Source organism: Fusarium redolens (assembly GCF_020744475.1).
Source record: "Fusarium redolens strain MPI-CAGE-AT-0023 chromosome Unknown BKA55scaffold_8, whole genome shotgun sequence".
In the NCBI taxonomy this organism is placed as follows: Eukaryota; Fungi; Ascomycota; class Sordariomycetes; order Hypocreales; family Nectriaceae; genus Fusarium; species Fusarium redolens.
In genome coordinates this window covers 671500-698244 of record NW_025763671.1, presented here as the reverse complement: position 1 = coordinate 698244, position 26745 = coordinate 671500, and the positions used below count along the sequence as shown (strand labels likewise).

The 26745-nt window shown below is 48.7% G+C and overlaps 9 protein-coding genes across 9 annotated transcripts; 4 read left to right on the top strand and 5 right to left on the bottom strand.

Moving 5' to 3' along the window:
* Window positions 1-179: 179 nt before the first annotated feature.
* Window positions 180-654, top strand: BKA55DRAFT_512217 (vacuolar protein sorting 55; the record flags this gene model as incomplete). The annotated part of the gene is made up of 2 exons (XM_046187786.1): window positions 180-435; window positions 521-654. The coding sequence occupies 2 exons, from the start codon at window positions 180-182 to the stop codon at window positions 652-654; spliced, it is 390 nt and encodes a 129-aa protein (XP_046049188.1).
* Window positions 655-1105: 451 nt separating this feature from the next.
* Window positions 1106-3598, bottom strand: BKA55DRAFT_512184 (ADC synthase; the record flags this gene model as incomplete). The annotated part of the gene is made up of 1 exon (XM_046187783.1): window positions 1106-3598. The coding sequence occupies one exon, from the start codon at window positions 3596-3598 to the stop codon at window positions 1106-1108; it is 2493 nt and encodes an 830-aa protein (XP_046049187.1).
* Window positions 3599-4741: 1143 nt separating this feature from the next.
* Window positions 4742-10907, bottom strand: BKA55DRAFT_512471 (transport protein Trs120 or TRAPPC9 TRAPP II complex subunit-domain-containing protein; the record flags this gene model as incomplete). The annotated part of the gene is made up of 4 exons (XM_046187810.1): window positions 4742-8853; window positions 8904-9137; window positions 9713-10489; window positions 10553-10907. 4 exons carry the CDS (start codon window positions 10905-10907, stop codon window positions 4742-4744), a joined length of 5478 nt encoding a protein of 1825 aa, XP_046049186.1.
* A 3748-nt stretch (window positions 10908-14655) lies between these two features.
* On the bottom strand, window positions 14656-16951 carry BKA55DRAFT_364070 (general substrate transporter). Its single transcript, XM_046185871.1, has 7 exons — window positions 16322-16951; window positions 16227-16272; window positions 16093-16173; window positions 16008-16043; window positions 15890-15955; window positions 15177-15834; window positions 14656-15118 (listed from the first exon to the last, which is right to left on the bottom strand). Exons 1-7 carry the CDS (start codon window positions 16815-16817, stop codon window positions 14906-14908), a joined length of 1596 nt encoding a protein of 531 aa, XP_046049185.1. The 5' UTR covers window positions 16818-16951; the 3' UTR covers window positions 14656-14905.
* A 1361-nt stretch (window positions 16952-18312) lies between these two features.
* BKA55DRAFT_512022 (uncharacterized protein) lies at window positions 18313-20602 on the bottom strand (the record flags this gene model as incomplete). The annotated part of the gene is made up of 7 exons (XM_046187765.1): window positions 18313-19126; window positions 19176-19306; window positions 19362-19394; window positions 19447-19817; window positions 19861-20024; window positions 20074-20173; window positions 20227-20602. 7 exons carry the CDS (start codon window positions 20600-20602, stop codon window positions 18313-18315), a joined length of 1989 nt encoding a protein of 662 aa, XP_046049184.1.
* A 273-nt stretch (window positions 20603-20875) lies between these two features.
* On the top strand, window positions 20876-22545 carry BKA55DRAFT_568129 (Asx homology domain-containing protein). The gene is made up of 2 exons (XM_046192793.1): window positions 20876-21649; window positions 21698-22545. Exons 1-2 carry the CDS (start codon window positions 21326-21328, stop codon window positions 22289-22291), a joined length of 918 nt encoding a protein of 305 aa, XP_046049183.1. The 5' UTR covers window positions 20876-21325; the 3' UTR covers window positions 22292-22545.
* Window positions 22546-24028, top strand: BKA55DRAFT_568125 (Elongator complex protein 5). The gene is made up of 3 exons (XM_046192792.1): window positions 22546-22833; window positions 22889-23057; window positions 23114-24028. Exons 1-3 carry the CDS (start codon window positions 22675-22677, stop codon window positions 23815-23817), a joined length of 1032 nt encoding a protein of 343 aa, XP_046049182.1. The 5' UTR covers window positions 22546-22674; the 3' UTR covers window positions 23818-24028.
* A 124-nt stretch (window positions 24029-24152) lies between these two features.
* On the top strand, window positions 24153-25395 carry BKA55DRAFT_675721 (Longin-like domain-containing protein). Its single transcript, XM_046198078.1, has 3 exons — window positions 24153-24479; window positions 24529-24563; window positions 24620-25395. The coding sequence occupies exons 1-3, from the start codon at window positions 24446-24448 to the stop codon at window positions 25196-25198; spliced, it is 648 nt and encodes a 215-aa protein (XP_046049181.1). The 5' UTR covers window positions 24153-24445; the 3' UTR covers window positions 25199-25395.
* A 191-nt stretch (window positions 25396-25586) lies between these two features.
* Window positions 25587-26680, bottom strand: BKA55DRAFT_539432 (uncharacterized protein; the record flags this gene model as incomplete). The annotated part of the gene is made up of 2 exons (XM_046190133.1): window positions 25587-26371; window positions 26461-26680. 2 exons carry the CDS (start codon window positions 26678-26680, stop codon window positions 25587-25589), a joined length of 1005 nt encoding a protein of 334 aa, XP_046049180.1.
* Window positions 26681-26745: the final 65 nt, after the last annotated feature.

Sequence of the window (26745 nt, the reverse complement as noted above, 5' to 3'; positions counted from 1 at the left end):
ACAACGTCAACGAATTTCCCCTCCGGTCGCGTCCCAACACAACCAGTCGCTTCATCGTCTACGACTCGATCTTCCCTCTATACCCGATCAAATCTCCTTCATCTCCCCACGAAGGGCTTACGTCGCCGACATCGCCGCATAACTCGTCCTCTCAAGTTCCATAAACACCATCGCCCAAGATGCCGACCGCCGGCCTCAAGACCATCATCGCCCTCTCCTTCGTCCTCGCCGTTGGATTCCTCCTCGTTATCCTCTCCTGCGCTCTGTGGAAGGTGTATTATCCTCTCCTCGTCGTCGCCACCTATGTCATTGCGCCTATTCCCAACTGGATCTGTGGACACTGCGCCAACCCGGATGACTTCGTGGAGAGCTCGGGCGCTGCGGTTCTAGACCTTGGACGCTTCTTTACAGGTTTCTTTGTTGTTATGGGAATTGGTAAGTCCTGCTCAGCCGGCGCAACGCTGCTGATGCCAATGGAATGATTAATGTGCTGGAACTCACGTGGCTGACTGTTACATAGCTCTTCCTGTCGTTCTCGCTCACTCTGGTCTCATCGAGGTGCAAGCCATGGTCATGTCCATAATCGGCGGTCTATTGATCTACGGAACCATTGTCAGCTTCGGCATGTTTTTCCACGAGGAGCAAGATTTCTAAATGCGCGCGCAAGATCGAGTCGCATGAACCAGAAACACTCAGAGTTGTCTAAACAAAGACGGATACAGAATGTTGCGTTCCAGGAAGAGGAGGATAATCGCTACCATAAAGCCTGTATAACGCGTGTATGATCACAGGACAAAGGAGTCACATGGGCATTCAGCGGGGTCTCAACGTCAGTCTCAGCTATTCGCAAAGAGAATACTTGGGTTTCGGGACGGCAAAGGGAGGATATAGTCGGTCGTCAAAGGTATCCTTGTTTATGAGGAATATATCGTATCATCTTCTGCTATGTTCCGGATGTTTTGGTCCTATCCCATCCGTCTATGTTGTTGAATTCCAAATCAAAAACTCCGACGATGTGTACGTTGAGGTATCATGTCCAAAGTCAAATGCTGCGCCTGTCCATCCATCCATCCAATCCAATTTGGCCTCTTCTTTGAGATCCATGTTAAGCCGCGTCTCTAAAGACGCCCATAGGACCGGCAAGTTTGGTAAACATCTCGTCCCTTTCACCTTCAGGGGTACTCAGAATCGTTACCGCACCTCCAGCTCCAATTCTCCAAACTTCTCTGGGTTCTGTCTCGCCCTCTTCAGCTGGAGCCACCTCATCGTCCCATCGAAACATGGTTCGGATTGTGACACTCCAGTCTCCTGCACCCGCGACATCCATGTATCCCACAACACCAGAGTAGAGACTTCGCTCATGTTGGCCCTCAATGATCTGTAGAAGCTCACAGCTGCGCTTTTTCGGCGCCCCTGTCATACTGCCAGGAGGTAAAGCCGCAGCAAGGGCATCCAAACCGGTATAAGGGCAGTGAGAGTCAAAGCTGCTTCGGCGTGCGCCATGAGGCTTATGTCCATTGCGGCCCGGGAGCTGCCCGTTGACCACAGTGATCATTTGGAAGACAGTGGCATATTCTTCCACCTTCATGAGGTCAGGAACTGTAACATGGCCAACACCACAGACACCATGTAAGTCATGTCGGACAAGATCAACAATCATGAGGTTCTCAGCCACCTCCTTGGGCACATGAAGGATCTTCTCAGCTTGTGTGAGGGTTGACACAGCCTCTGACTTGCGAACGGTTCCCTTCATGGGTCTCATTGAGCATAGTCCGTTGGTGTCGTATCGAAGGAAACGCTCAGGAGAGCAACTCAACATTGTGGCACCACCAAGACGGATGAAAGATCCAAAGGGAGCCGGCTGTCGCTTTCTCAAGGTCTGATATATAGTCCAGGGACTTCTCTTATTGTTTCTTGATCGAGACCTTGCCATGGTCGTTTGTGATGTGAGGCAAAGTTCGTAAGACTCTCCCGCTGCAATGAAATCCTGGCAAACACGGACTTGCTCCTCATATCTGTCTGGCTGTGGTGTTGTGATATTGATTTCCTTATTCTGGACATGGTTTCCGTTGACGTGTCCATTAACTCCGTTGCTCGTCTTGATCGCGTTCCAATAGTCGGACTGTTGAATTCTTTCCGTCATTTTATCAAGCCATGAATCGTTTGATCCTCGAGCCTTCAGGTTTTGAACATATGCAACGCCAGCTCTGTGATCTAGAACAATGCTCTTGGTTACCCAAGCTAGACAAATGTCCGGTCTCTTGTGGCCCCTATCTTCCGGTACCATCTTCTTCTCAAGACCGTGTAGTCCCATCTCGTAGGTGATGAATCCCATGAAGCCGCCCTTGAAAGCTGAATTTGATCGGTCAGATCCAGGAGGGTGGCTTCGTGTCTCCCAAAAGTCTGAGATGACCTCCCATACATTGATTGTGCCGTTTTCGAGGCTGATGATCTCAGTTTTTTCGTTGCCGTCTGTACCCGGGAGTCGTACTGTAACAAAGTCGTCACAGACATTGTACTCAATCCGCAATGCATTTTCAACTTCAAGAGCCACGATACTATTCAATGCCAGCGCATCTCCGTTCCTAGAACTCGATGAGTCAAGAATTACAGTCTCTCCCTTTTCCAGCCCCAGCATCTCCACGAGTTCTGGCACGCCAGCCCCCTGAGGCAGGGTGATTGTGCGATATGTGTATTCCGATCCCTTCGCAAAGTCTCTCAATGAAGTTTCTGATGAGCTTGAAGTCGACCACCAATCACCCAAGTGTTCCTTATGTGCAGCTGCAGACTCCAGATGATTCGGCGGCGAAAGAGTCTGAATTTCCAGTAAAGGTCCCTGTACTCGTCGTCCATGGTATTTATTCCATTGCAGCGCAGCTTGGAACCAGTTGATGAGGACTCCCCGCGCATTCTTCTCCGTGCAGACAGACTCAGGGTGGTATTGAAGGCCCCAGAATGGCTTCTTGTTGTGCCTCACTCCTTGGAGGATCTGTTCCCTTCGTCCATCCTCTCTGAATTCTGTTGCCCACGCTAATGGTGAAAACTCCGAGGTCGGCCTCCACCGGTTCTCTTCTGCCCAGTCGTCGCCGTATTGGCCGATATCAACACAAAGACTGTGATATAGAGTAGCCTTGAAGGGAGGTACTCCGCAGAAGATGTCTTCTCCGCGATGCTCAATCTCCCTCACCATTCCATGAAGACCCCTCTTGAGTCGTCTCACTGACCCGCCATGCGCAGCAAGCAAACTCTGAAATCCAAGACAAATACCCAAAACTGGCAGCTGAAGATGCTCAGGGAGATCCCAAAGAAGATTGAACGCCCCAACGTCTTCTGAATTAAGCGGTGATCCAGGGCCAGGGCCGCAAACTACGGCGTCGAATTGAGCAAGATTATCGATAAACTCTTGCTCTGTCCATTTTGTGGGCGCATCATCGTCGCTGACCTTGTCGACCACTGAGAGGTCGATTCTTATGACGAAGATATCAGCGCCGAGAATAGTTCGGAGAAGAGAGACGATGTTATTGGTGAAGGAGTCATAGGCGTCAATAAAAAGAATCCGCTTCGGCGCTCTAACCGAGGGTTCTGAGCCTGTGGTCATATTCCAATATTATCTCAAAAGTATTAGGAGAGTTCGATTGAGGGAAAAGATCCCAAACTGAAGTCTGAGCAGATGAAAATAAATTCCGATAAGCTTCGTCTTCGGCGTCCGATGTAAAAATCCAAAATCTTTGCCGCTACAAGCCGGAGCTGACTCGGGATATGAGCCGTTGAGTTAAAGCCACACTGCACGGCACATGCGGACGTTGATTATCAGGTGATCGGACAAACCAGAGAGTAAAGAGTACATCAAAGTTTAACTCGTTGATGTGAAATTTAGGGCATTTTCTCGTTGTCCAAAGTCTCAATACAAGACTAAAAAGTGGCGACAATGAATCGGATGCATGGAAGGGTACTTCTAGAATAGCGCTGCTGCAGGGTAATCATCAACAAAACATTCATCATGGATTCAAGACAGAACTCCTGGAGTTAAACAAGAGAGTCTGATAGTCCGCAACTTGTTGCTACTTCAATGTCTGAATCGACTTAAATAGATGCTCTTCATGTAAGCCACAGACAATTGTGACAGCACCACGGCCAGTTCAGGGGCTGTAGACCGCGGGAGAGAAGGTGGCAAGCTCGTGGACTGGAACGCTAATGTACGCGATGATGGCCTAGAGGCTGCCGAGAGGGTGGTGACATGGGCATGGCGGGCCTCGGAAGGCTCGTTGTCCTCACAAGAAGCCACTGTCTCGCCATGGTGTATTTGTTCGTGTATTGTCAATCCAAATAGACGACGATTGGGAGTAGTTGAAGTGGCTTCACGACTCATCGTGCTTGTTGGTCTCTCCTAACTGCAGCTCACCCACAACCGAGGCAGTGTGCAGGTAAGTTCATCATACGAGGCAGAATAAATCAAGACCTACTGGATTTGACCGCTGTTGCTACATGTGATGACTTGTCAGAATGATTTATGTTATATTTCCAAAAGGGACTTATTAAGGGACGTTTTGAAGTAATCCATGAAGATCTAGAAACTCGTTTTGTTGTGGCGATGATACATGTCAAAGGTCATTGGCCGCTCTCCTTGCTAATCGCTAAATATTTACATCGCGTCATAGTACAAATCTCCATTATTTAGTCGAGGCCGATGTATAGAGCCACAGATCCCTATCGCCGTCAAGGTCCCTCCTCATTCTCTCCACTAGCGATCCCTCGTCATTAATAGACAAGGTTGTCTCGCATGCCAGATCCTTCTCTCCTTGACTCCCAGAGCCGCGTCCATCATCGTTTGAGACTCAGATCTCGCTCTTGTAGGCTCAGCTCTAGGCTCATCCCAAACCTGCACCTCTTCTACTGATGCTGAGATTTCGAATTCTCCACGACAGAGTACTGTCATGCCTACTGAGATTTCTGCACTCCCGTGTCCTTCTAGAACGGGGATGAGCTGCTGTAGAGTACCGTTCCAAGCAAGCTTTCGTGTAAACTCTAGACCAACATTTGCAGGCCGATGGCGAAGTGCAGGAAGAATTCTGACGAGAGGATGGATTTTCTGAGCTGTCCGGTTCGTGAGGCGTACCCTGAGTTGCATAAACTCGTCGACGTACGCTACATCCTTTTCAGCTGCATTGCCATCCTTATCTTCGACCGAGATATCAATGTCAACCTCGTCAACCTTGATCGCTTCAATCATTCTCGAGGTCAGACGAATGCTTCTCAGATCGATCGAGCCACTCCTCTTAGGTAGTGATGTCGTCTTCCACGTTGCCCTGAGACAGTCAAGAACCCTCTCCCTATACCAAAACCCTTCTCGATTCGCTCGCTCCATTTCAGGTGAAATCTTGCTGGCGCTAACCACGAATTGTCGATTTCGCGAGGGGTTGAGGGTTGGTATTGTGGCATGAGGATCCTCCAGATACACCCTTTTGACTGGAAGAATGACACGGCTCGTATTTCCAGGCAAGATATCCTCTTGCACAGAAATTCCATCATTGCTCTCCAGTTGCACCATCATCTGGCTGGGCCAGGCGTTGCGAAGATCCACAGACAAGAGACAGTATTCATCAGGCTTGGCCGTAAAGGAACTGCCCAGGCGATCCCACAAGGGTTGAGGAATCTCCCCATGGACAGGTAGCGCATCGATTCGAGCAAGCTCAACACTAGCATTGACTGTCACGGTCAGATCGAGAGAAACCTGCCGTGTGTAGAATTGGTCAGGCATTTCTTCTTGTGAGCATCCCAGATGAGTGTAGTCGACCTGGATCGTAGCCGCTGTGAGTCCGGGCTTACCAAGAATCTCAAAGTCGAAGGTAGCCTCTCCGTTAGGTGCAATATGGCGAGTCTGTTGGCTGTTGGGAAGTCGCAACGCTTGCTTCTTCATCAGTGCAAGCTCATATTCGTAGAGCTCAGAGGGTGTCGCATCTCGGTTATTGATCGCAGTCTGGAGCGGTTCCTGTGTAGAGTCCTTGAAGGAGAAGAGCATAAAGTCCACTGGCGTTGATGCGAGGTTCTGTAACGTCACAGAAAACACCTGCCTCTCACCCTCCAGAATCATGATGGAGGACTGTGCAAGAGTTGTAGACTTGACAATTACCAAGGGCTGTGCTTGAATGGCAGTGAGACTCAAGCTTTCAGCCTCGAGCTTTGGAGCAAACGGCTTGACATCTGTGACCGCTTCCTCAAGCGCAGCCAAACCCTTGGCCTTAACCTTGACTTCCTGCTTCGGCGTCCAAGGCATGGAGAAAACAGGGAATCGTCGCTCACGGCATCCTCGAACTTTGATGATAGCACCCGTGACCTTGACGGTTCCTGCTTCCTTTGCCCTTCCCCTTAATCGGATCACCTGTGTTCGGTATGGCCCGACGACAGTCGCCTCCTTGACAGCATCAAACTGCACGCCCTCGGTAGCCAAGTGGACAGATTCAACATCCACTTCGATATCATAGGGGTTCTGTAGTGTGATCTTGAACGTAGCATATTCATCAGCCACAAGTGTCTGGTTTACTGTCTCGTCCGGTTTCTTCAGGAATGGGTTGTAGATGAAAGGGTCAAGATCCTGAGATGCACGACTAGCGGTAGCGCCAGGAAGGATACTCTTGGAGTGAGCTACTGGCGTTTTGCTGTTGAGTGAGGGTTCAAGCTTGATACCTCGGACAAAGAATTCATCCCAGTACTCAGCTGCTATGTCATTGTAGCCCAGCCTCTGCACAAGATTTGCGGTTCTCGATATGCCGGTAGCTAATCGAACTTGCTCGTCTCGGGTGATCATAGGTGAGGCATCCTCTCTCCTAGGTCCTGGAGCAACACCGGAACCGGCTGTTCGTAAGAGATCACTCGAGAATCGCAAAACACCATCGAAATCTGGAAGTGCTTCAGAGAAGTTGATGCAAGCCCTTAGAATGTTAAGCTTGACATCTGGAAACCCGAAGAAGCGCGCTGCAGACTGGCCGCGTATCCTAGCAATCACAGCTTCGTCTGAGTCGTCAACATCTTCCTTGTTCTTAGCGCCAGCCTTCCTCGTCAAATCAAACCCAACAATGCCGTAAGACTTGCAAAGAAGGGTCATTAGAGCTTCTATACCCTGTTCAACGTCACATTCTCCAATCTCTAGGGCCATGGAGCCACTGCTTGATCCACCACCTCCTGAGGTCAACGACATCAGTCCGGCAGCAGGATGAATGCCCATATCTGCAGCTCCTCGAGTTCGCGCCTCGACAAGACCACCAATAAGGACAGATACCAGCTCCCGAATCACCATAGCCTTCTTTCGGTGAAGTCCCAAGGGGCCTAGAACAGTTGCTATACCGCTCAGAATTGACGCTCGGTCGACAGTTGTAAGAAGTTCTGAAGCGCCCGCAGGGAATGCCTTGAAAAGCATCGCTCCGATTTGTTGTCTGGAGGGTGTTACACCAAATCGTGGAGGTGCAACGTATGGCTGCTCGGGGACGATCCCGGTAGCGATCATGGCTAGAGATTCCCGGTTCAGGTAGCCATTACATAGGTGAAGAGCTGAGTAGATCTTGGAAAATCGAATGAAGGCCTCGGACATGGGTAATGGAGGGAGGCTGTCCGATGATACTCTGGAGTATAATGTTATTATACGTTCTAGAAGCTCCGGCAGCAGCCATTGAAGATTTCTAAGATGTTTTGGCTGATCGGGGTCTTCGGGAGTTGGGTCTGGTGTTTGCTTGTGCGCTGGCTTATCCGGGAATTGGATGAGTACTGTCGGCACATGGAACTCGATGTTGGACCAGCCAAGAAGGAACAGGTTAACCAAGATCAGCTCCAATGCTTTTCCATGCCATAGATGGTCATTTACAGATCGCGCAGCCATAGCACCATCGCTCAGCTCCTTAATCGAATCCGTCCATCGTCCAGCCTGGAGAAACATGGAACCAACGACAACCGCAGCTCGTCCCTTGGTTCTTAGCCTCCAACGGTCATTCACACCGCCCGAACCAAAGCCCTGCGTTGATATTCGATCGCGACTAGCTGATCGAGAGCTCTCCGTAGTCTCTTGCGGGGCGGGCTGTGGATCTGGTGTTGACCGGTCACTAGCTGGCGGACTCTGACTATCTGTAGTGATGGGTGGATTCGATAAGCTGCTCTTGGGGGGTGTCGATGACAAACCTGGCGTTGAACTGCTGGAATGAAGTCCCGGGCGGGCGTTGGCTGGCATAGACATGCGGGCTTGTGTCTTGTCCATAATACCGCCCGCTGAATTAGAGCGCACGGAATGTCGTGAAGAGATGCTCGAGCCTCTCCTAAGGAGCCCATTCAACCCTCCTTCACCGCCCCACGAACCACCATTAGTATGTTTTGAAATAGACGAGTAAGGCACGGGGGACTCGATGTTGGTCATGGCCTCGAAGGACTTGGCCAGCGTTGTCATCTCGGCTAAGAGAAGCGAAGAGATGTCGCACATAACAGTCCTGAGCGTAGTAACAGTGCAATTCTCGAGAGGAGGAATATCGATAAGGCCCTCGGGCATGGGAATCTCGGTATCGTGAGGGTTGGCATAGTCGAACAGTAGGACTTGGTGTACTAGAGCCTTGGGGTATGTATCGCGCAGGTCTTCAAGCTCCTGGTATAAAGCTCTAATATTCTTCTCAGTCATTGTCGGACCTGTGCCATTTATTGACTGTCGCTTATTGAAGCTCTTTTGATGTAGCTCGGTGCCATCTGCCAGAGCTATTATAGCAAGGGGTTCTCGGTATAAGTCGAAGGGCGTAAGGGCGAGGTGGGAGGGGGGAGGAACGTGAGTAACGAGGTTGTATATTATGGCGCCGTCTGGGTACGCCAGAGGCGAGAACATGTCTGCGCAAGCTATGTCAGCGCCATCTTCAGCGGTTGAGAGCATCCCTTACTCCTGTTGGGTCGGCCATCAGCGCTGATGTCGCGGAGGTGGACAACATGTTCCTTGTTGAGTCGCTCGACGAAGGAGGCGAATCGGTCTGCTTTAATCTGCCCCAGAGGTAAAAGAAGCGTCTTTACCCTCGCGGGAGCGACGGGGGCCAAGGGATCCAAGCTCATCCTAGCATGTGGTGTTTTCTCAACATGTCCGCCAGCGCAACGTGGTTGGTGTTTTAGTCGGTGACGTCCTTAGGGGCGTCGCAAGGTATACGATTGGTATAAGATGATATTGATTAAAATCGCATTATTATGTCGACGTTGACTCTTTCAGTTGTTGAACTGAGCTTCCAAAGTTGAATATCGTCTTTAATCGCCGGATCTTGAGCTCGATATCGTACACCTGTCGCATGCGGCTAGGAGCTGCTGTATGAGGTAGCGTACCCTTACATGGGTAGCCGGATCAGGTGGAGCCTCAGGGACCGGAGTCGACTTTTTGCGAGCCGATGATAATAATGCAGAACATACCAGTCACTTTAAGCCCACGTCAACACTTCAATTATTGTTACTGTCTTGTGGCTGATGAGAATGTTCCAATGGATATCAATTCTTCTATGGTGAGCACTGAAAACTCGTGGTATCTCAAAAGCTTGGCCCACCAAGAATCTCCTATACTCCTGGGGTATCGCGATTTTGGCCTCTAACACCCTTTCCAACTTTGGCTGAAATACAACTAATAGTAAATTCTTAATCCTGTGCAAGTGAACAGTTATTCGGAATTTACGCCATCATCTTTAACCAACTGATGATGGCGGCCCCTGGGGACTTTGCTCTGACGGCTTTCTCTCCCTTGCCTCAGCTTGCAACTCACTCTCAAAGGTATCAACAGACAAACTCGCTTCTACGAAATCTTCAAGCTCTTCCGTAACAGTTTTGAGCTTCTCCTTTACTGCGACAGCAGCTTCATGACCGACAATGTGTCGTGCTGGGGGGTTTTCATGTCCACCAATTGCCGACAGAGCATGAACGGTCTCCATGACCAGCTTATCTGCTGCGCCGGGTGGTAACTTGGGGTAGCGATGGAGAATCTCGCCAGGTGCTGCATCTGGTTCGAGGGAAGTACTGGCGGGGGACATAGGTGAAGGCCCGTAGTCAGCTGGTGATGTGGGGTACGGCAGAGCTGTATCTGGATGAGTATTGAGAACGTTGGCGAGAATGTCGCGAATGCTCGGAGCTGTTTCTGAGTATTGGTCGTATGCAGACATTTGAGGCGCAAAGGTGAGGCGATTAGTTAAGGAAAGAATCTCCTTATTTGGTTGAACAACAGTAACCTTAATGTTGAAGGGCGCAATTTCGTACGCAAGTGAGTCGCAGAATCCCTCGAGAGCCCATGTTGCAGCCGTATATATCGACATACCTGGTGTGCCAATGTGCCCACCGGTACTGGTTAGAACGATAATATGCCCTGTGTGCTGAGACCGTAGCTGAGGGAGAGCAGCTCTTATAAAGTTGACCTGAGAGAAGAAGACGGATTCGAACTGGTCGCGGACGAGATTTTGTGTGAATGGAGATGTTGACAGCTCCTCTACGGTTCCCACAACAGCTTGAGAGGGATTGAGTTAGTAAAATGCATCACCTTGAACCAAGGACGCAGCCCTCAACATACCGTCGGATTTGCAGCATAGCAAGATATCAATCCGTCCAAAGACCTGCACAGCTTCGGCAACAGCAGCTCCACAGCTTCCCATAGCAGCCCCATCGCATCGAATGCCGCGTATACGATCCTTCCACCCCTCACGATCCTTTCTGGAGCTCTTGCACTCATTCACGAGCTCGCGAAACTCGGCGCTGCGGTCCTCATGATCGATCTCGTAGGGCGGTAAACATGCGACAACGTAGTCGCCATGTGATAGAAGTAATCGGATAAGTCGGACGGACAGGGGGGATAGAGCTGAAGTGAGGAGCCATGTTCGCGGCGAATTGTGCGTGGCTGTGGAAGGGTTCGAGTCAGCGTCGGCCATTATAATGGCTTGTACATGATTTGATAGTGTTTTGGTTGCGCCCCAAGCAGTCAGTGGCAATTATGGCTTTTCCTTGCTCTTTTCAATGTCTTTGATTATGTAACCCAGAGGCACAATCTCCAAAAAAGTTGCCAACCTCAGCAAGAGGAATTGGTCGCAATTGACGGATTATGCCAAGGTATGAAAATAGAGTGAAATGCGGGAGAAGTAGAAAAGTGTGGAGTCGTAGGTAGAGCTTAGCTGAGCTGCCCTTGAAGAAATTACATCATTGGGGATGGAGATCAATGGGAGAGCATATTGAACCAAAACATGCAACTTTGAACGCCTGATCCTTGACAAGTCAAAAAATTTAAGACAGAAACAGAAAAGACGAGAAGCTAAAGACATCAATGGCCTCTTTATATGAAAGAAAAACAAGACGAAAAAGGAATACGCCGAAGGAGCTGAATGCCAGGGATGGAAGAGCTAAAGTTAAAAGACAAAGTAAAATAAATAAAATCAATAACTAACAGCGTAAAAAAATCTGGGGACTTACGAAAGGAGGGGTTCGGTATTGAGTGACTGTTATGTCGTGGGGTAACGGTAAATGCCATGTCGTGAGCGCCGCGCGTTGGTGTTGGCCGTTGTGGCCCTAACATGGTTATCTTATAAGTCAAATTGACTGATATAGATCGATTGATTTGTGATGAGACAGAAAAGTTGTTTCTGTTTGTTAATAACTTTGTCTCTTTTCAAGTTGTGATAGTCATTCTTCGTCTGGACCTAAACCCAGAGTTTCAGGCGAATAGCTTCTTAGAAATACATCCAGAAGCCGTATAACCTAAAACTTCAACATTGGCGAATAGTAAGATTCAAGGTTGATGCAGTGGATATGATTTTCGAATCTCCAAGAGTCAGTTCTCGACCGCCATTAACCCGTGTAAGTCAGAGAGCGGACCACAAATTCGATCAACCTGAAGACTAAGATGCAGCTACTATGCACCTAGGGTCTGGATATGGCCGATTGGATGATCAAGCAATCGGTCAGCACTTTTGTCGACGCAAGCTGCACTCGTGTGGAGTTTGGTGAACAAAAGAGCTCGGAGTTGTCGAGTGTTGGTCGTGGTGGGCGCGAAGGATTCATATAAGCAGCAGTAGTAGTGACTTTAGTATTTTGAGGCCATAGGCAAGGACATGAATGAACAGCGCATATATAATTGCAATGGTGTTTTTGAGATGTTTAGTCGTTGGTTGGGTCCTTGCAGGGCTGGTGTAAAAGTGAGACTTTCCAAAGACATCCAAGACAACGGAGCATATAGAGAATACGAAGAACTGGAATAGGAATTCAAGAACTAATAAAAAGAACGGACGAATATAACTTGTACTTGCTCTCTTTTTGGATCAGGCGGGGGGAACGAGAAAACAAAGAGACAAGAAAGATTGAGGTGATTTGGTCCATCCCTCATTCAATGCCCCATATTGACGACAAGGGCAAAGCATTTACCATCCATGTAATGGCCTGGCATGACATGGATATGTACAAAGTAGCGTAGCGTGAGGTAAGGTAGCCCAACTTTGAAGAGGTAACATTGAACCAAACTGAACCTAACCTAACCTAACCACCAAAATAGACTCCATACATACAGAGAGTTACAGAACAAACTTCCTACTTTCAACGTCCATGCTTGTCTGTCCTGTGGGTCTAGAGACTGCATTGCACCGCATTCGCATCGCATAGCATTGCCCTCAAGACTGACTTTCTTGGCTGTTTGGGTGATCAACAAGGCTGCAACCGAGACATCCGATTAGAGAGAAAGGATTTGTTACGTATCGTCACTGTGACAGTTTGTGTCTGTGTCCTATGATATCTCGTACATAGACGACACACAGACAGATGACAAGTTTGATCATAATGCACTTACATGTGTATGTGTGTAGTGTACATGCAGAGAGAATGGAGTTGATGTGGACTTCTAAGAGACATGAGAAAAACCCAAAGTCACGCCAGTTTCATATGTTTCCGATCCGCCTGCCGCTGTCATAGGGCAGAAATAGTTTTTAACCCCTGTCGCATGAGGGATGAGATAGGGATCTTTGAGGTGTGAGGCGGCAGACGAGTCAGGTCACGACAGGGAATGGAGGGTCAAATTCCAAATACCAGGCCCTGGACTTGGACTGGTCTTGGCTCTGGGGTACTTACTATAGTGACTCTAGTTTTATCTTTACACAAGATGTTACTCGTACTGCATGAACATCAAATCACACGACAGAAGACGTTGAATCTATATCACCAAACATTTCTTAGTTCATGCAGCACAACAACTGCACACTCTACCGCCTCACTCTCACTCTTCTCTCTCTTGAATCATGGTCCCTCAAAAAATCATGAAACGATGAAACACCATCTCAAACTTTCAAGTCATTACCATGGGCAGCCCCTTGTCAATCTGGCCTACCAGGGCTTAGGCTCTTTTTTAATGACGACGTCGCAAAAAACTATCCTCAACTCTTCTTATCCAGATCCTCATAACTCATTCTTGCAACCCAATCGACCCTCAAAAGGGGTCGTCGTCAGACAATTCTTTCCTCTCCTTGGCTGATAAACGTGAAATTGCCGATCCCACCAAAATTCGACACCACCACAACATAGAGCGAGACGCTACTGTCGGCAGTGGCCCTGAGAAGAGTTACCATCACGTCCACGAATAGGAGGGTCAGCCCTGGCCGTTAGAGGCCTTTGCCCTGTACCCCGTAGCTGTAAGTTAGTGCCAAGAAGGCCTAGAACCTCCGGGTTAGCTTCCATGAGGGGTTGGAAATGGAGCTGATTGGCTGCTCGGCAGTGGACGTTGGGTTCTCTGAGACAGGGTCTTCTGCTTCATCTCAAATCAATTTCTCACTGCATGCATTAATAAATGTCTACTAAAAAGTGCCCTGTCGCTGTCAACTGTCATACTGTAGTACCACCCACAGTCTTTCTGTGTAGGTAGTCCCATGTTGAATAATCTCGCAAACATTAGGCACTAGCACAATACAGTATAACATAGCCCATTTACTTCACCCTTGTCAACGTCTCACGGTTTATCCTCTTCGGTCCGATGTCGCACTGGCAGATAACGATTGACATTTAAATCACACAGAAACACAAATCACAAAGCACAAACCCCACACAAACTATCTCAACTCCTTAACCACGCTTGCTACGGCAGGGACTTTTGCATACAGCACCTTACAGAGTTTCGAACCAAAAGAGCTCGAGCCCTCCTTAGTCCTAGATAATCATGTCGAGAAAAGGAGCTTGTCTTCCGTCTTAACTCTTCGATAACCTTCTAAACAAGGATAATTAACTTTGCTGTAGTAACCTTGACCTAGTCATGCTCAGACTATCAACATCCCATGACTGACTCTTGGAAACTGTCTTCAACGGAAAGCTTCGGAGCATAGCTTGGCACACCTCACTGTGACCTGTCGTTATTGGCCTATCGGGTCGATTCCACTGCACGAGGATAGGTGATACGTAAGATATGTTTGGTATCACCGTCACACAGACCGTTGCGATCTCGAAGATATACTTTGATCTTGAAACGCGGTCCGTCACTAGCTTAGCCCGGTTCCCTTCGAGATTCAACGTGTTTTCTCCTTGATTTGTGATAACGTCTTCTGCATACCTCGTAAGGACAAAGCCAATCGGATTATCAAAAGCGTTAGCAATTGAGGACACTATCCCGGATAATTTAGAAAGTCAATGTGTGCGTGCCGCAGTTAGCTTGGTAAGATTGTTGCATTTAACCGGAACTTTCTTTGAACCAGGCACAGAAAACTTGCAATATACTTCTGGTCATGATAACTCATTCAGGTATCGCTTCAACTCGGTACATGTGCCCGCATACTACTAGGAAAGTAGATATATCATCCTCACGCTTTACTCCTAACGAACAGCCAAACTCATCAAACTTGATCTTGAATTAGATTTCACCCCTGATCACATCTCCTTTGTCCACCGATTCATTAAACCTTCACGTTTAGTGCTTGCTGTTCTTGATGTCGGCAACTTCCTCCCGGATGCTGGGAGTGCGGGCGCCCTCAGGACCCTCGGCATCGAGCTTGCTGTGAAGGTCGCCAACACCAAAGAGCTCGTCCATCTGCTCCAGACTGAGACCTTTGGTCTCAGGAACGAAGAACCAGACAAAGATGCCCATGAGAAGATCGAAACTGCCGAACATGAAGAACATACCCTGTCAAGGTTTGATTAGCTATCTCAAACTCATCAAGATGATTGCATCGAATACTTACGTAACCGGCAGGTCCCATAGTCTTTTGCATGGTCAGGACAGTTCGGGCAATGATGAAGTTGAAGAGCCACTGAGTGGCGGCACCGATGGCGACATTCAGAGCTCGAAGACGGGCAGTGGGGATCTCAGAGACGAGAATCCAGCAGCAAGGTCCCCAACCGAACTGGAAGAGAGCAGCCCAGAGGTAAATGCAGACAATGGCGACGTATCCAAAAGCAGAGATGCCCTGACCAGCCACGGGAGGCTCAACGCGACCGTAGATACCAATGATGTACATAGTAAGAGCCTGAGCAGCACTGGTCCACAGAAGACTGCGTCGTCGACCGAGAGAGTCGGCACAGAAGATGAGGAAAGTAGCACAACCCAAGACCTTGACGATACCGTAGACACCAGTGGCAAAGAGCGAGACGGTTGTACCAGTCATACCGAGAGATTGGAAGATCTGAGGAGCGTAGTAGTTGACAGCGTTGACACCTGTCATTTGTTGACAGATCATGAGGAGAACAGAGATGATAGCTCGCTTTCGGTTTCCGGGAATGGTAACAAGTTCCTTCCAGAGAGTTGAGGCAGAGGCGTCGCCGGTCAATCGCTTCTCAGCTTCGAGCTGAGCAGACATCTCCTGAATCTCAGCCTGAACATATTCGTGGTCCTCGGGAAGCCTATAAGAAGCAATGTTAGTTAATCGTGCCTATGTCAGTCGACAAATTGACTTACATGCGAAGGCTAATAAGAATAGACTTGGCCTGTTCCCAGTCATCCTTGCGTGCACACCATCGAGGGCTGTTCATTGTTAGCAAATGCTTTCTTCGTAGATGGAATCGATATGTCTTACCTTTCAGGGGCCAGCAGCATGCAGGTGATCAGGAGGCTAGAACTAGTCAGTCTATATTCTTTAGTATCACAACGTTGCTTCTTACACGGCAGGAAGGGCCTGGAGAGCAAGGGGCAGAGCATAGACTGTGGGAGCCTTGAGGTGGAGAAGAGCGCCATAGTTGACCCTGATGTTATGTTAGGCTGGCTTCATAAAACGACATCAATAGCGGAGACTTACCAGAAAGAAAGCATGACACCAGTGACGATGAAAAGTTGATAGAAGGCTATCTAGAGTCAGTGATAATCCCATAGACTTGTGGAAGAAGGACTTACAGGTCAAACCACCACGGATAGCTCGAGGGGCACATTCAGACACGTAAAGGGGTACCAAGGACGAAGCAGCTCCAACACCCAGACCACCAACAAAACGACCAACGTACATGAGGGGAAGAGAACCATTAGCAGTGGAGGCAGCCTGAAGAATAACACCGACAGTGGTGACAACACCGGTCGCAACGAGACACCATCGTCGACCATACTTCTCAGTAAAGTACGAAGTGAAGAAACAAGCAGCGAAGCAACCAGCCTGGAGGGTGGAGACAATGTTCTGATCAAGCGTAACCTTGGCCTCAGGAGTATAATTGAATCGCTCCTGTGTGGCCTTCATGGCGAGGACACCACCGATAGCTCCAGTGTCCCAACCGAACAACATGCCTCCGAAGCATGAGCCGGCGACGATGGCGAAGACACGCCAGTTGTAAATCTCCTTGGGGTCAGTCTTCATCGCATCATTGCGAATGACCTTCTTGAGGATGCCCGCGAGACCCATGGTTGCGGTAATGGAAGACAACTATTGGGGGTAGTTGAGTGGCGATAGCCGAGGATCTTTGAGATTCGATGGAGTGGGCTCCAAGCTAAGAACAATAGAGGGTATGCTTTAAATTTAAGCTTGTTTCCCCGGATTTTGAGTCGAAACAAGATGTGGAGCTGTCAAAATATAAAAGACAAGCTCGAAGGTCGAAAGGCACCAATAATTGATTGTGGTGTGGTCTCTGAAGAGAAAATCTGAATCTCGAGGGGAGCTCGCAGGATATTAAATGATCGTCCGGCTAAGGTCCAGTGTTGTAGTCGACACGAGCTATCAAGCTCCCCTAGACACTCCAGACCACCACCACCCAAAACTGATCGTCCAACGACCAGTGACAGCCAAGTCTGGGGTCGCATCAAGACGACTCTCACCCCCAATATCGGCGCATCGGCCTTATTGGTGTAAGATAGAAACTCCCCATGTCAATTGCACAGGTTGTTGAGGAGTGTTTGATACAGTGCCTGTCTGTGCAAATTAGAGGCACAGACTAGACAGACGACGCAAACTCACGTCCAAATGAAACCACAACCCTTGTCAATATCCTGTTTCGCATCGATATTGCCAGCACTCGCACAAGCAATAGCCATACAAGCTCTTTCGATGCTCGCCCAAAGTTCAAAACACCATCTGTCCATGAGGCTCGATATAGTGAGTATACCAGCCCAAAGCCCGAGACAACAGAATAACCGTATATCCACAAGCGCATGAATTAGTTCGCTTAGTCTACAGATCTCGGCGGATAAAAAAGTCCACGAATCGACTTTCACCTGTCGTCAAAAAGTGGCTGCGCTATCAAGCGCGGAAGAAGCAACGTACCCCAATGTTGCGAAATGCCCAGACGCCGCTGAAAGAATTCCGAGACGAACTTTGGGGGCACTGTAGATTCTTCCAAGATGTCACCGAGCCTTGACAACTCACATGCGGGCGTCCTTGAGATCATTCTCGCCAACATGCGGGGGAGTGACAGAGACTGCCGCGTGGATCCTGGGGTTGTGGAGAGAAGCTCCACTGATAGCTCTCCATCTGGGGCGTCCGCCGGCTGAAGTCGATTGATTATGACATGGGTGTTGGTGAGAGTTGTGATCGTCTTTGTGATTTGATACGTGGAATTGAGTCTCTCCGGCGGGGATCGCACATGAGTCTAGGCAACTTAAACTATGGGCGAATGCGGAGCTTTCTTTTAAGGTTATATCGTGTCGAAAATGAACGATTGTGATCACCTCAGCCTCAACAGCCAAGCTTCCAAGACCGACGAATCTACTCCGGAAATCATCCTGTGCCAAGATTTGGGACAAGCTGCAGGCCCTCCCCGCAAAGAAGGCATAGACGAAGTGGGGAGCAGGACTTCAGATGAGGAGAAGATAATATGATGCTTTGATTGATGGGATCTTTCAAATTCCGTGTCATCCGTCTCATTCCTTCCACTCAAGCTTACTGCTTGCCCCAGCATTTGGGGTTAAGCATTCATCTCTCCCTCTAACCAGCCAGGGATGGTAGGAGCTTTGGCCCATCCATCGAGATAGCTCTCTTTCTTCACCCCAACCCCCGAGGGCTTGGCATATATAGCAGAGACATACCAGACCGATTCACCAGCTTTGATAGTATGTTGCAGAGTTGGAATTGTGCTCCTGCTCTCAACCAAGTTCGAGTTCGGATCCGCATTAACCAGCATGGCCTGACGTCCTTCCGCCGGCTCCAAAGCTTTGATGCCAATAGCACCTTTCGATACTGCAAAAGCCCCCGACTTTCCACTTGCCCAACCATCGGGCGTCTTTAGATCGTAATTGCCAATGATCTTAGGAGATGTTCCTTCGTGCTTTGTTTCATCGTACGGTCCAAGATACCGTCCATTAGTTGAGTTGACATTGGAAATAGCAAAGGAGCCATCTGCCGTCATGACCTCACGGCCACTCTTGATATAATGAACTCGAAGATGCCAGTTGGGGGTTTCTCCTTGTGAAGGAATCAAGATGGTGCGAATTGTGACATCTGGGAACGGCTTCCAAATCGAGACGAGAACTGGGGTGCCTTCACGGTTCTCGATCCCCGCATACTCGCAAAGCCTTCGGGTCTTCCAGTACTCACCCCCATCATCCGAGAGCCCGAGTTGCGATGCCAGTGCATACTGCTCCAGGGAGAAGAGACCAGGGGGTACCGAATATCCGTATGCACTGCTGTAGGCGAACCCGCCGTATTTGGCATGAGTTCCTTTCATTGGGTAGCTGCAAGCTTGTCCTGACGACAGAAGCATGCAGTGGCCGCCAAGGTAACTGCACTAACGTCAGTCTCACATAAATGTACATATAAGGTAGGATTTACCTCATAATATGACCCGGTTGGTTCAAGGCTTTAACCCTAGGGATTACAACACTGGCTGATTCCTCGTCGGATGTCCAGAAAGGGTGATCTTCTGGTGTTGCCAGGCACATAAATGCTAGGCATGCCCAGTACTAGGAGTTCTTATTAGCGAAGTTATCATAGACTGTCAATCTCCGTGACTCTTACGGGGCTTCCAGGGCTGTTATAGTTCTCCGCCATCTACTCTGGTTAGTTGTCGCTGACACGATGGTCAGGGAGTCTCAATACTTACATACATATTTGGGTACGAATACCCAATCGAAAGTGTTCCACTTGATGTCCAAATATCACCTTGGGTCTGCCACCAACGCAAGTGACGAAGTACAACTCCTTTCACCATGCCCCAAGTCAACGGTGCAGGCAACTCAACATCGGCATGGGCCAGCGCTCCCCAGAAAGAAACCATGGCAAAACGGTAGCCTACGCTTCGACCGTAAGGGATGGCTCTACCTTCATCGTCGAAGTAATGGATTAAGTCCAAGGCGACCTGTTGTGCACGCCTCTTGAATTCTTCTGCCCGCTTTGGGTCCTCTTCCCCTGCTAACTTGGCGTACAATAGCTGAAGTAGCTGAATTGCAAAACTTGAAGAGTAATAGTCCATTTCTGGGCGTGTCAGTCAGGGCCGAGATGACGACCTCAAACTCACGATAAATGCCTTCTGGTCCATCGTTGGACCAGCCTCCTCCGCGATAAAAGGTGTCGAGGTGCTCAATGTCACTATCAAGTCTTTCCTGGGAGAACTTGCCGCCATTTTTCTTTAGCCCCAGGTTGGCAAATACACGGAACCACAGCCAATTAGTGTTGGGCATACTGCAAGCTGATTAGCCAGTGAATCATTTGTACATTGTTGAGAACTGACTTTTTCTCATTGATTGAGTTTCCTAGCCATGTCTCAACATTGCTCTTCTCCTTGTCAGAAAGGCTGCTCCAAAACTCGGGGACAACAGCCAACGCCCAGCCTAATAAATCGTCAGTTGTCCATCATGACGAGACTTGGTATGAAAGAACCTACCAAGGGGGCACATCTCGACCATTCTTTGGTCATTGTCCTGAGGATAACCCCAATATTCGGGGTTCTCTGGATCAGTCCCTGACTTGATACCCTGAATCCACCATTCCTTGCCTTCGTAATCACCACCACCTGCCAATAAAGCAGCCAAGCCCCAGAGTGGGCGGCATATTCCTTCGACTTCCGAAGCAGTCTGGTCGAATCGTACTGCTGTTGCACCGGGACATTTGACTCGGGCTTTTTGGGGAGAGAAGAATGGCTCTAGAGGATCAAGAACAGTGCGAAGGAGCTCTTGAACAGATGAGCGATCCTTAATCTCAACCTTGGAAAAGGGATGTATCCCATTGTATCCAAGACAAAGAGGCTGATTAGGGGCCATTTTGTTTTATTGAACGGTGTAGCTTGAAGTTAACTGCCAAGATTCACTGAGTGATAGAGATGGAGCAAAGGATGAATAGGAGATATATATTGAAACTGAGCTGTTAGCTTACCCACAGCTCATGCCACCTACGGCTCCAAGACCACACATTTTCCCTCTATCTTTCGCTTTTATCCGTCCATAGCGGGGACAAAGCTCTATGTACATGGCCGGGTTTCCGTGTTGATCCGTGAGGGGTTGGATGTAGCGTGGGATGGTCGACCCCAAGAGTTTGGGGGTTCTGAGCTGGTATGACGATTGACTGCCGAGAACGGAGGTATATAAACTTGATGGTCCAACATCTCCTTAGAGGCCAGATTCTTTCAGATTAAAGGAGAAAAGAACAACAAATATGATAGCAAATGGCTTTGGTGTAACAGGCCTTTGTCAGCTTGCTGCAGAGGCGAGCGCACGAATGCAGGAGCTACCAGAGCGGTCTTACCCTAGACCTTTGCCATTCAGCTTGAATCTTCAAAGGCCATCAATAGGCAACTTAAAGGTATTTCAATCAAATTTCTATTAGAAGCACATTCTTCCTCTTTTCCAAGCTTGCTCGGCGCTTCTGAGTTTTTCTCGATTCGGATCCATTTAGCGACTGGTGTCAAGTGCAAGGTTTTTCTTCTGGCACTGCTCTCCTTCAAATTGCGCTGTCTTGTACCAATTCATCTTCGCCATCTCACGGCTATGGCAGACAAACATGAGGAAACGATAACTGCCAGCGTTAACGGAGGTGACTCAAATGAAGCACCGAAGAGCGCACCGCCATCGTCTCCCCTCTCTTCAGCCCCTGACCATGAGGATGATGATACCCCGACGATGGCAGATCAACCGCCAGATACGCCTTTGACTTCGCTCAATGGACGAGAAAGCACCCCAGCGACGACCCCTAAAAAGACGGCCAAAGGCAAGAGGAGAGTCCTCGTGAAAAAAGTATCGAGAAAGTCGAAATGGAATGCGGATAACATTCTGACGGATCCTAAGTCACCTCTAGCTTCAGCTGATCTCAGAGTAAGGCACTCCATTTCCATAACTTAATAAGATCACTAACGAAAACAGAGCATACTGTCAAATCCGATGGCCTGGGATATTCTCGACAAAGAAGAGAAGGCGGAAATCCTGGCGCTGTTCCCTGATTCCCAGCACATTCTCAGCGCTGGCACGGAGGATGCCTGTCCTGATTTTGCATCACTCATGAACGACGACAGTTTCCGTTACGATTGTGCTGCCTACACAGAAAACATTGCGCAAGGCCGGCATGACCCTGAATGGCTAGCGCATGCTTGGACAGCTCATGAGAGACGCAAAATGGGCGATTTCGACGAATTTCTGCACAACAGGTTCAAAGATGAATGGGATGTTGAGCTACCACCAGAGATCAAGACAAAGCGAGGACTTGTCGTGTCAAAGGAGGCAAGCGATGTCACGATGGAGGACACTGAGCCAGCGAAAAATGAGAGCGACAAGAAAGAAGACGTCGATATGGAGAACAGCACACCGGAGAAGAAGCAGGGTCCTGATCTTGATTCTGAGGTCGACGAACTTCAGAGATGTGATCCGGCGCAAGAAGGACCTATAGTTGTGGCTATTGCACAGCGAAAGAGCTCGATGATGGAGATTGATGGTGTTGATACAAAGGATGAGCTTGCTTGAGGATAGAATTCGCGGGTAAAGAGCGACATAATGAATTGGGGCGTTATTATTCATCCATGATAGAACTACACCGAAAGTTTATAGGCTGGATGGAATTTGCTTTATTTTGACTTCATTATCATGGCTTCAGGTTGCAAGTTATAGTGCTTCATCATGAATGCGGGAGATGGAGTGGCAGATAGACGGGTGACCCACTGAATTTTAGCAACATCCACCCCAAACAAGATTCAGGCACTGATTAGAATATTTTATCTCCTCTGCCTTAACAACCTAGTTATATTCGCTATTCTGACAAAGCGGACAAGTACGAGTCGACTTATTTATCGTGACCAGCCACTATTGATAGAGCGCTTATTCGAATCTCGGACGTGCCTTAACATACAATGGCGCCGACGTCGAATATCCACGCTCGATCGCACAGTCTCCTGCTCTTACAGAAACTCCTCAACCTTCGTGATGGTGCAAGTCCTCTTACTCTTGTGATCGATAATCTCGAACAACCTGCGCGACCAGTCCTCAGCGAATTTGTGTTAAGAGCAAAGGTATTATTCGTCCTCCAAAACATGAGAGTCAGTATGACTAACCTGAAAATCTCAGATTGCAAAGACACAAGTCATCTTCCTGTCGCTGGTAACACTGAAGAAACCACAAGATGCAGATGTTTTCATAAAAGCTGCGGGGAGAGATCTCCAAACTGTGCGCAAAGACTTGTTGAACCATTATCCTGCTTTCAACCCTCTGGTGGACAAGGGAAAGCCCACTCAAAGTAAGCCCAGCAGAGTCATGATCTGAGGAGATTATCTCGTCACTAACTACCTCAAGGGGCCGTTGTGATTGTCGACTCACTCAACGCCCTGGCATCCGCGGCTCCTCAGTCACTAGCAAGCTTTCTTTCAAGCATCATCACACCAGCCGTCTCTATCGTCGCCACATACCATGATGATGTACCGATAGTACTACCAAGGTCGTTCAGCGAGTATGAACCTCATCCTTTCACTGTGCTATGCCACCTCGCTACCACTATCCTGAGACTATCGAGTCTGTACCAAGAGATTGAGCGTCAGAAGGCTCGAAACAGGAGCATTCAGGAGCCAGAATGGGGTCTGAACGAAGATCGTGAGGGAGTACTCGTCGGCCTTGGAGAGAAAGGCAGAGATCGGAACGAGGACAGCAATGGAGTTGTTATTCATATGGAACTACGACGACGAAGTGGAAGAACCGTTTCAGAAAAGTTTATTCTCAGCTCCAAGGGATCGGTTACAGCGCCTCAACCCGGCAAGGTGTGCTTGCTTACAGACCACCCCATGTTTGCAGCACCAACGGATAGTGGAGAGACCGGCGAAGGAGAAGAGGAACCCGAGAGTACATTCAATCTTGGGCTCACAGAGAAGCAACGAAAGGATCGAGAGGGCATTGTGTTGCCATATTTTGATGCGCAAACGGACATTGGCGCGGGAGAGGGAGGAAGAATTCTTTACGAAATGGGCAGAGAAGATGACTTTGACGAGGAGGAGGATGAGATATAGAGATGGGACACGACTTCTATCATATAGAATTGACGCATTACGACCTTTGACCTTTGACCTTTACTGTTATAAGTTCATGGTGATTGGCTTTAGCGTCTACAGGAGGTTTCTAAACAACCTTCAAGCTACCTATCAATACAGATAGATAGCAGGGGTATTTGGTCTAGGCAGTGAGTAACAAAATTTACTGAGCAAAAAGACTCTAAATAAGTGTATTTCTTGATGAAACATAAGAAATATTTGTGAATTTCCATCACAAATTACCATCTTGAACTGGAATGATAAGTTGGTTCGTTATCTTATCAGCACGAAGCTCCCTCTAACATGCGCCAGCTCCACTGACCATCAATCATACATACAGATCCTCCAAAAGCCAAAACGATCAAATTGTGATATTGCAAGTCAAGCTGACAGAATCTACTATAAGAGATTCAAATTCGCTGCTCAACATATTCCTTGGCCGTCCTTGTCGTGGCTCAGTCTTGTGCCCCTTTTGCGTCATCCCTCTATCGCCTGCCTTTCTTGACACGTAGTGGTAGCTGGAAGTCTTCGAGCCAAAGAAACAAACCACTTCTAAACCGGCGCAACTTTCTCCTGCTACCCAACTCTTTAACCACAAACCACTACAATGATCTACTCTACGCAAATATCAAGGCTTGATGGTAAGTTAACATCCTCTACAATAACGGAAATACACTAACACACTACAAGGCCTCATGCTCTGTGCCTCAGTCGACGATGAACAGGTACGCTCCACAGCTCCGCTCTACCACAACTTCATGCTTACAATCCCTCTCGACAGGCCGAGTCCACCCTCGCAGAGACCAAGCAGAACGTGCGCCAAGTCCTCCGCAAACTCACACGCAATTCCGAATCCCAAGCCTCCATCGAGACCCCCAACCACACGCTGCACTACCTCATCGACTCGGACATCGTCTTCCTCGCCATCTGCGCTCCCTCGTACCCTCGAAAGCTTGCCTTTACCTACCTAGCCGATCTCGCACGCGAGTTCACAACCACCTACCCAGCATCTCAGGTCCACTCGCCTGCTCTGCGACCCTACGCTTTCATGGAGTTCGACACCTTCATCTCAAAGACAAAGACCACCTACGCTGATTCCCGAGCCTCGGCTAACCTCGATAAACTTAATGATGAGCTGCGCGATGTGACAAAGGTAATGACCAAGAACATTGAGGATTTGCTCTACCGTGGAGATAGTCTGGAGCGCATGGGAGAGATCAGCTCGAGGCTGCGAGATGATAGCAAAAAATATCGACGAGCTGCTGTGCGCATCAACTGGGAGCTGCTTCTTAAGCAGTACGGACCCTTTGCGGCTCTTGGGTTCATCATCATCTTCTTCCTGTATTGGCGGTTCTTTTAAGAAATGCAAGCGAGCTGTTTTTATTTATACATCTAATGCCTACGCCTGGCTACTTGTACTGCACTCTGGGAGTGTCTGCAATTTGGGAGTCTATGATTCGACATTTCAGGGGTATATGAGACCCAAGTAGCATCTTTACATTAAGAGAAGGGTGCTACTGGTGTTGTGTACTTTATGTGATGATTTACAACAAGTCAATTCGTCTATCCATGCCTGCTTTGGCAATGCTCGCTAAATCATAACCTCAATGCTGCTCCTAGATCATGCTGTCTCACCGAGGTCATACCGTTGAGACTCCAAACTCCAGATGCCATCTTCTCTACCCAAAATCATCAAAGAAAACCCCGATTTTTTGTTGATAAGTCCCAAACCGACCGCTTACTATTGACTACATCACTATGCAGTTATCTGAAGCCGCCCGTGCTTGAGAGGTTGGCGCCGTCACTGTATGTTGCCATTCAAGATGTTCCTGAAACGCTTCCATGTCTTCATAGCCCAGATCTGGTCGATATGCGTCCTCGTCGTCGTACTGCTCTTGAGGTTCTGTTGATTCCACTTCGCAATATGGACATAGTAAACCGGCCTGCCAATCCCGAGGCTGCGGTGCCATATGATTTGCGATCGCTACAGGCGCAAATACAATTTGCTTCTCTTGGTGCCCAGACAATGTGAACGCTGTTGCTTGCCAGTGGGGGTTATCAACTGTCGGTGATAGTGTCAAAATCGGAGACGCGGCGGCTTCTTGGAACGTCCGTATTGAGGGCATATTCTCAATATCCTCCCATACTATGTGGCCATCACAATAGTCGCAAACGAAGGCAATATTTCGATCGCCAAATCGCTTAAACGACCCAATAGTATTGCATAGGCGCAGCTCTTCCCGATATCTTCCCGAATACTCGGCTTCGTCTGGCACGGTCTTATTTAACGTCCATTGCCGCTGTTGTCGGTAAACGAGGAAAGCTCCCAAACATCTTGCTGACCCTTCTTTTTCCGAGCTATAAATTCGACGTGCTGCTCGACATTGTGCTCTGTGTAATTTTCTCTGTAAAGTATGTGTTTCGCGAACCCATATTGGGTTGATCGGGCCACCTGAGCGACTCCAATCTCGTATTTGTTCTATATGAGCTGTAAATTGAGCTTTGAGAGCTCTCAATTCCTCTACGGATTCATCTGGCCAGTAAGTCAATACATAGATCTCTCACTCAAAAGTTTGTAGAAGCCCGAGCCAACGAGAATGCCCGCCTAGGAGGAATACGTACGTTTTCGATCGGCCTCGTAGTATATCTGTCCATTAACCAAAGGTGCCAACTCTTGAAAATCCTTCTTGGCTTCATCCAACGCAGAAGCAAGGGCGTGTACTTGCTCGTGCTCGTCCGGTCCCCAATGGCTCTTGTCGGCCAAGCTGAGGATTCGCAATCCCTGGGATAAAAGAGCCGCAATGGCCGCAAGCAATGACCCGACTGAGTCAAGGCTGCTCATGATTCGGTTTCGAGGATATGGTTTGCGATTTCTCTCAAGGGTCGAGAGGGCGCGGGGTTGCGTCG

Excerpts from the sequence above, each read along its gene's own strand:
- BKA55DRAFT_364070 (XM_046185871.1), bottom strand. The coding sequence starts at position 16,817 with ATGGGTCTCGCGGGCATCCTCAAGAAGGTCATTCGCAATGATGCGATG. Across the intron at positions 15,835-15,889 it reads ATTCTTATTAGCCTTCGCAT|GCTTCCCGAGGACCACGAAT; the intron begins GTAAGTCAATTT and ends TGCTTCTTATAG. Across the intron at positions 15,119-15,176 it reads CTATGGGACCTGCCGGTTAC|GGTATGTTCTTCATGTTCGG; the intron begins GTAAGTATTCGA and ends AAACCTTGACAG.
- BKA55DRAFT_568129 (XM_046192793.1), top strand. The coding sequence starts at position 21,326 with ATGGCAGACAAACATGAGGAAACGATAACTGCCAGCGTTAACGGAGGT. Across the intron at positions 21,650-21,697 it reads TAGCTTCAGCTGATCTCAGA|AGCATACTGTCAAATCCGAT; the intron begins GTAAGGCACTCC and ends TAACGAAAACAG.
- BKA55DRAFT_568125 (XM_046192792.1), top strand. The coding sequence starts at position 22,675 with ATGGCGCCGACGTCGAATATCCACGCTCGATCGCACAGTCTCCTGCTC. Across the intron at positions 22,834-22,888 it reads AATTTGTGTTAAGAGCAAAG|ATTGCAAAGACACAAGTCAT; the intron begins GTATTATTCGTC and ends TGAAAATCTCAG. Across the intron at positions 23,058-23,113 it reads CAAGGGAAAGCCCACTCAAA|GGGCCGTTGTGATTGTCGAC; the intron begins GTAAGCCCAGCA and ends AACTACCTCAAG.
- BKA55DRAFT_675721 (XM_046198078.1), top strand. The coding sequence starts at position 24,446 with ATGATCTACTCTACGCAAATATCAAGGCTTGATG. Across the intron at positions 24,480-24,528 it reads GCAAATATCAAGGCTTGATG|GCCTCATGCTCTGTGCCTCA; the intron begins GTAAGTTAACAT and ends ACACACTACAAG. Across the intron at positions 24,564-24,619 it reads CCTCAGTCGACGATGAACAG|GCCGAGTCCACCCTCGCAGA; the intron begins GTACGCTCCACA and ends CCCTCTCGACAG.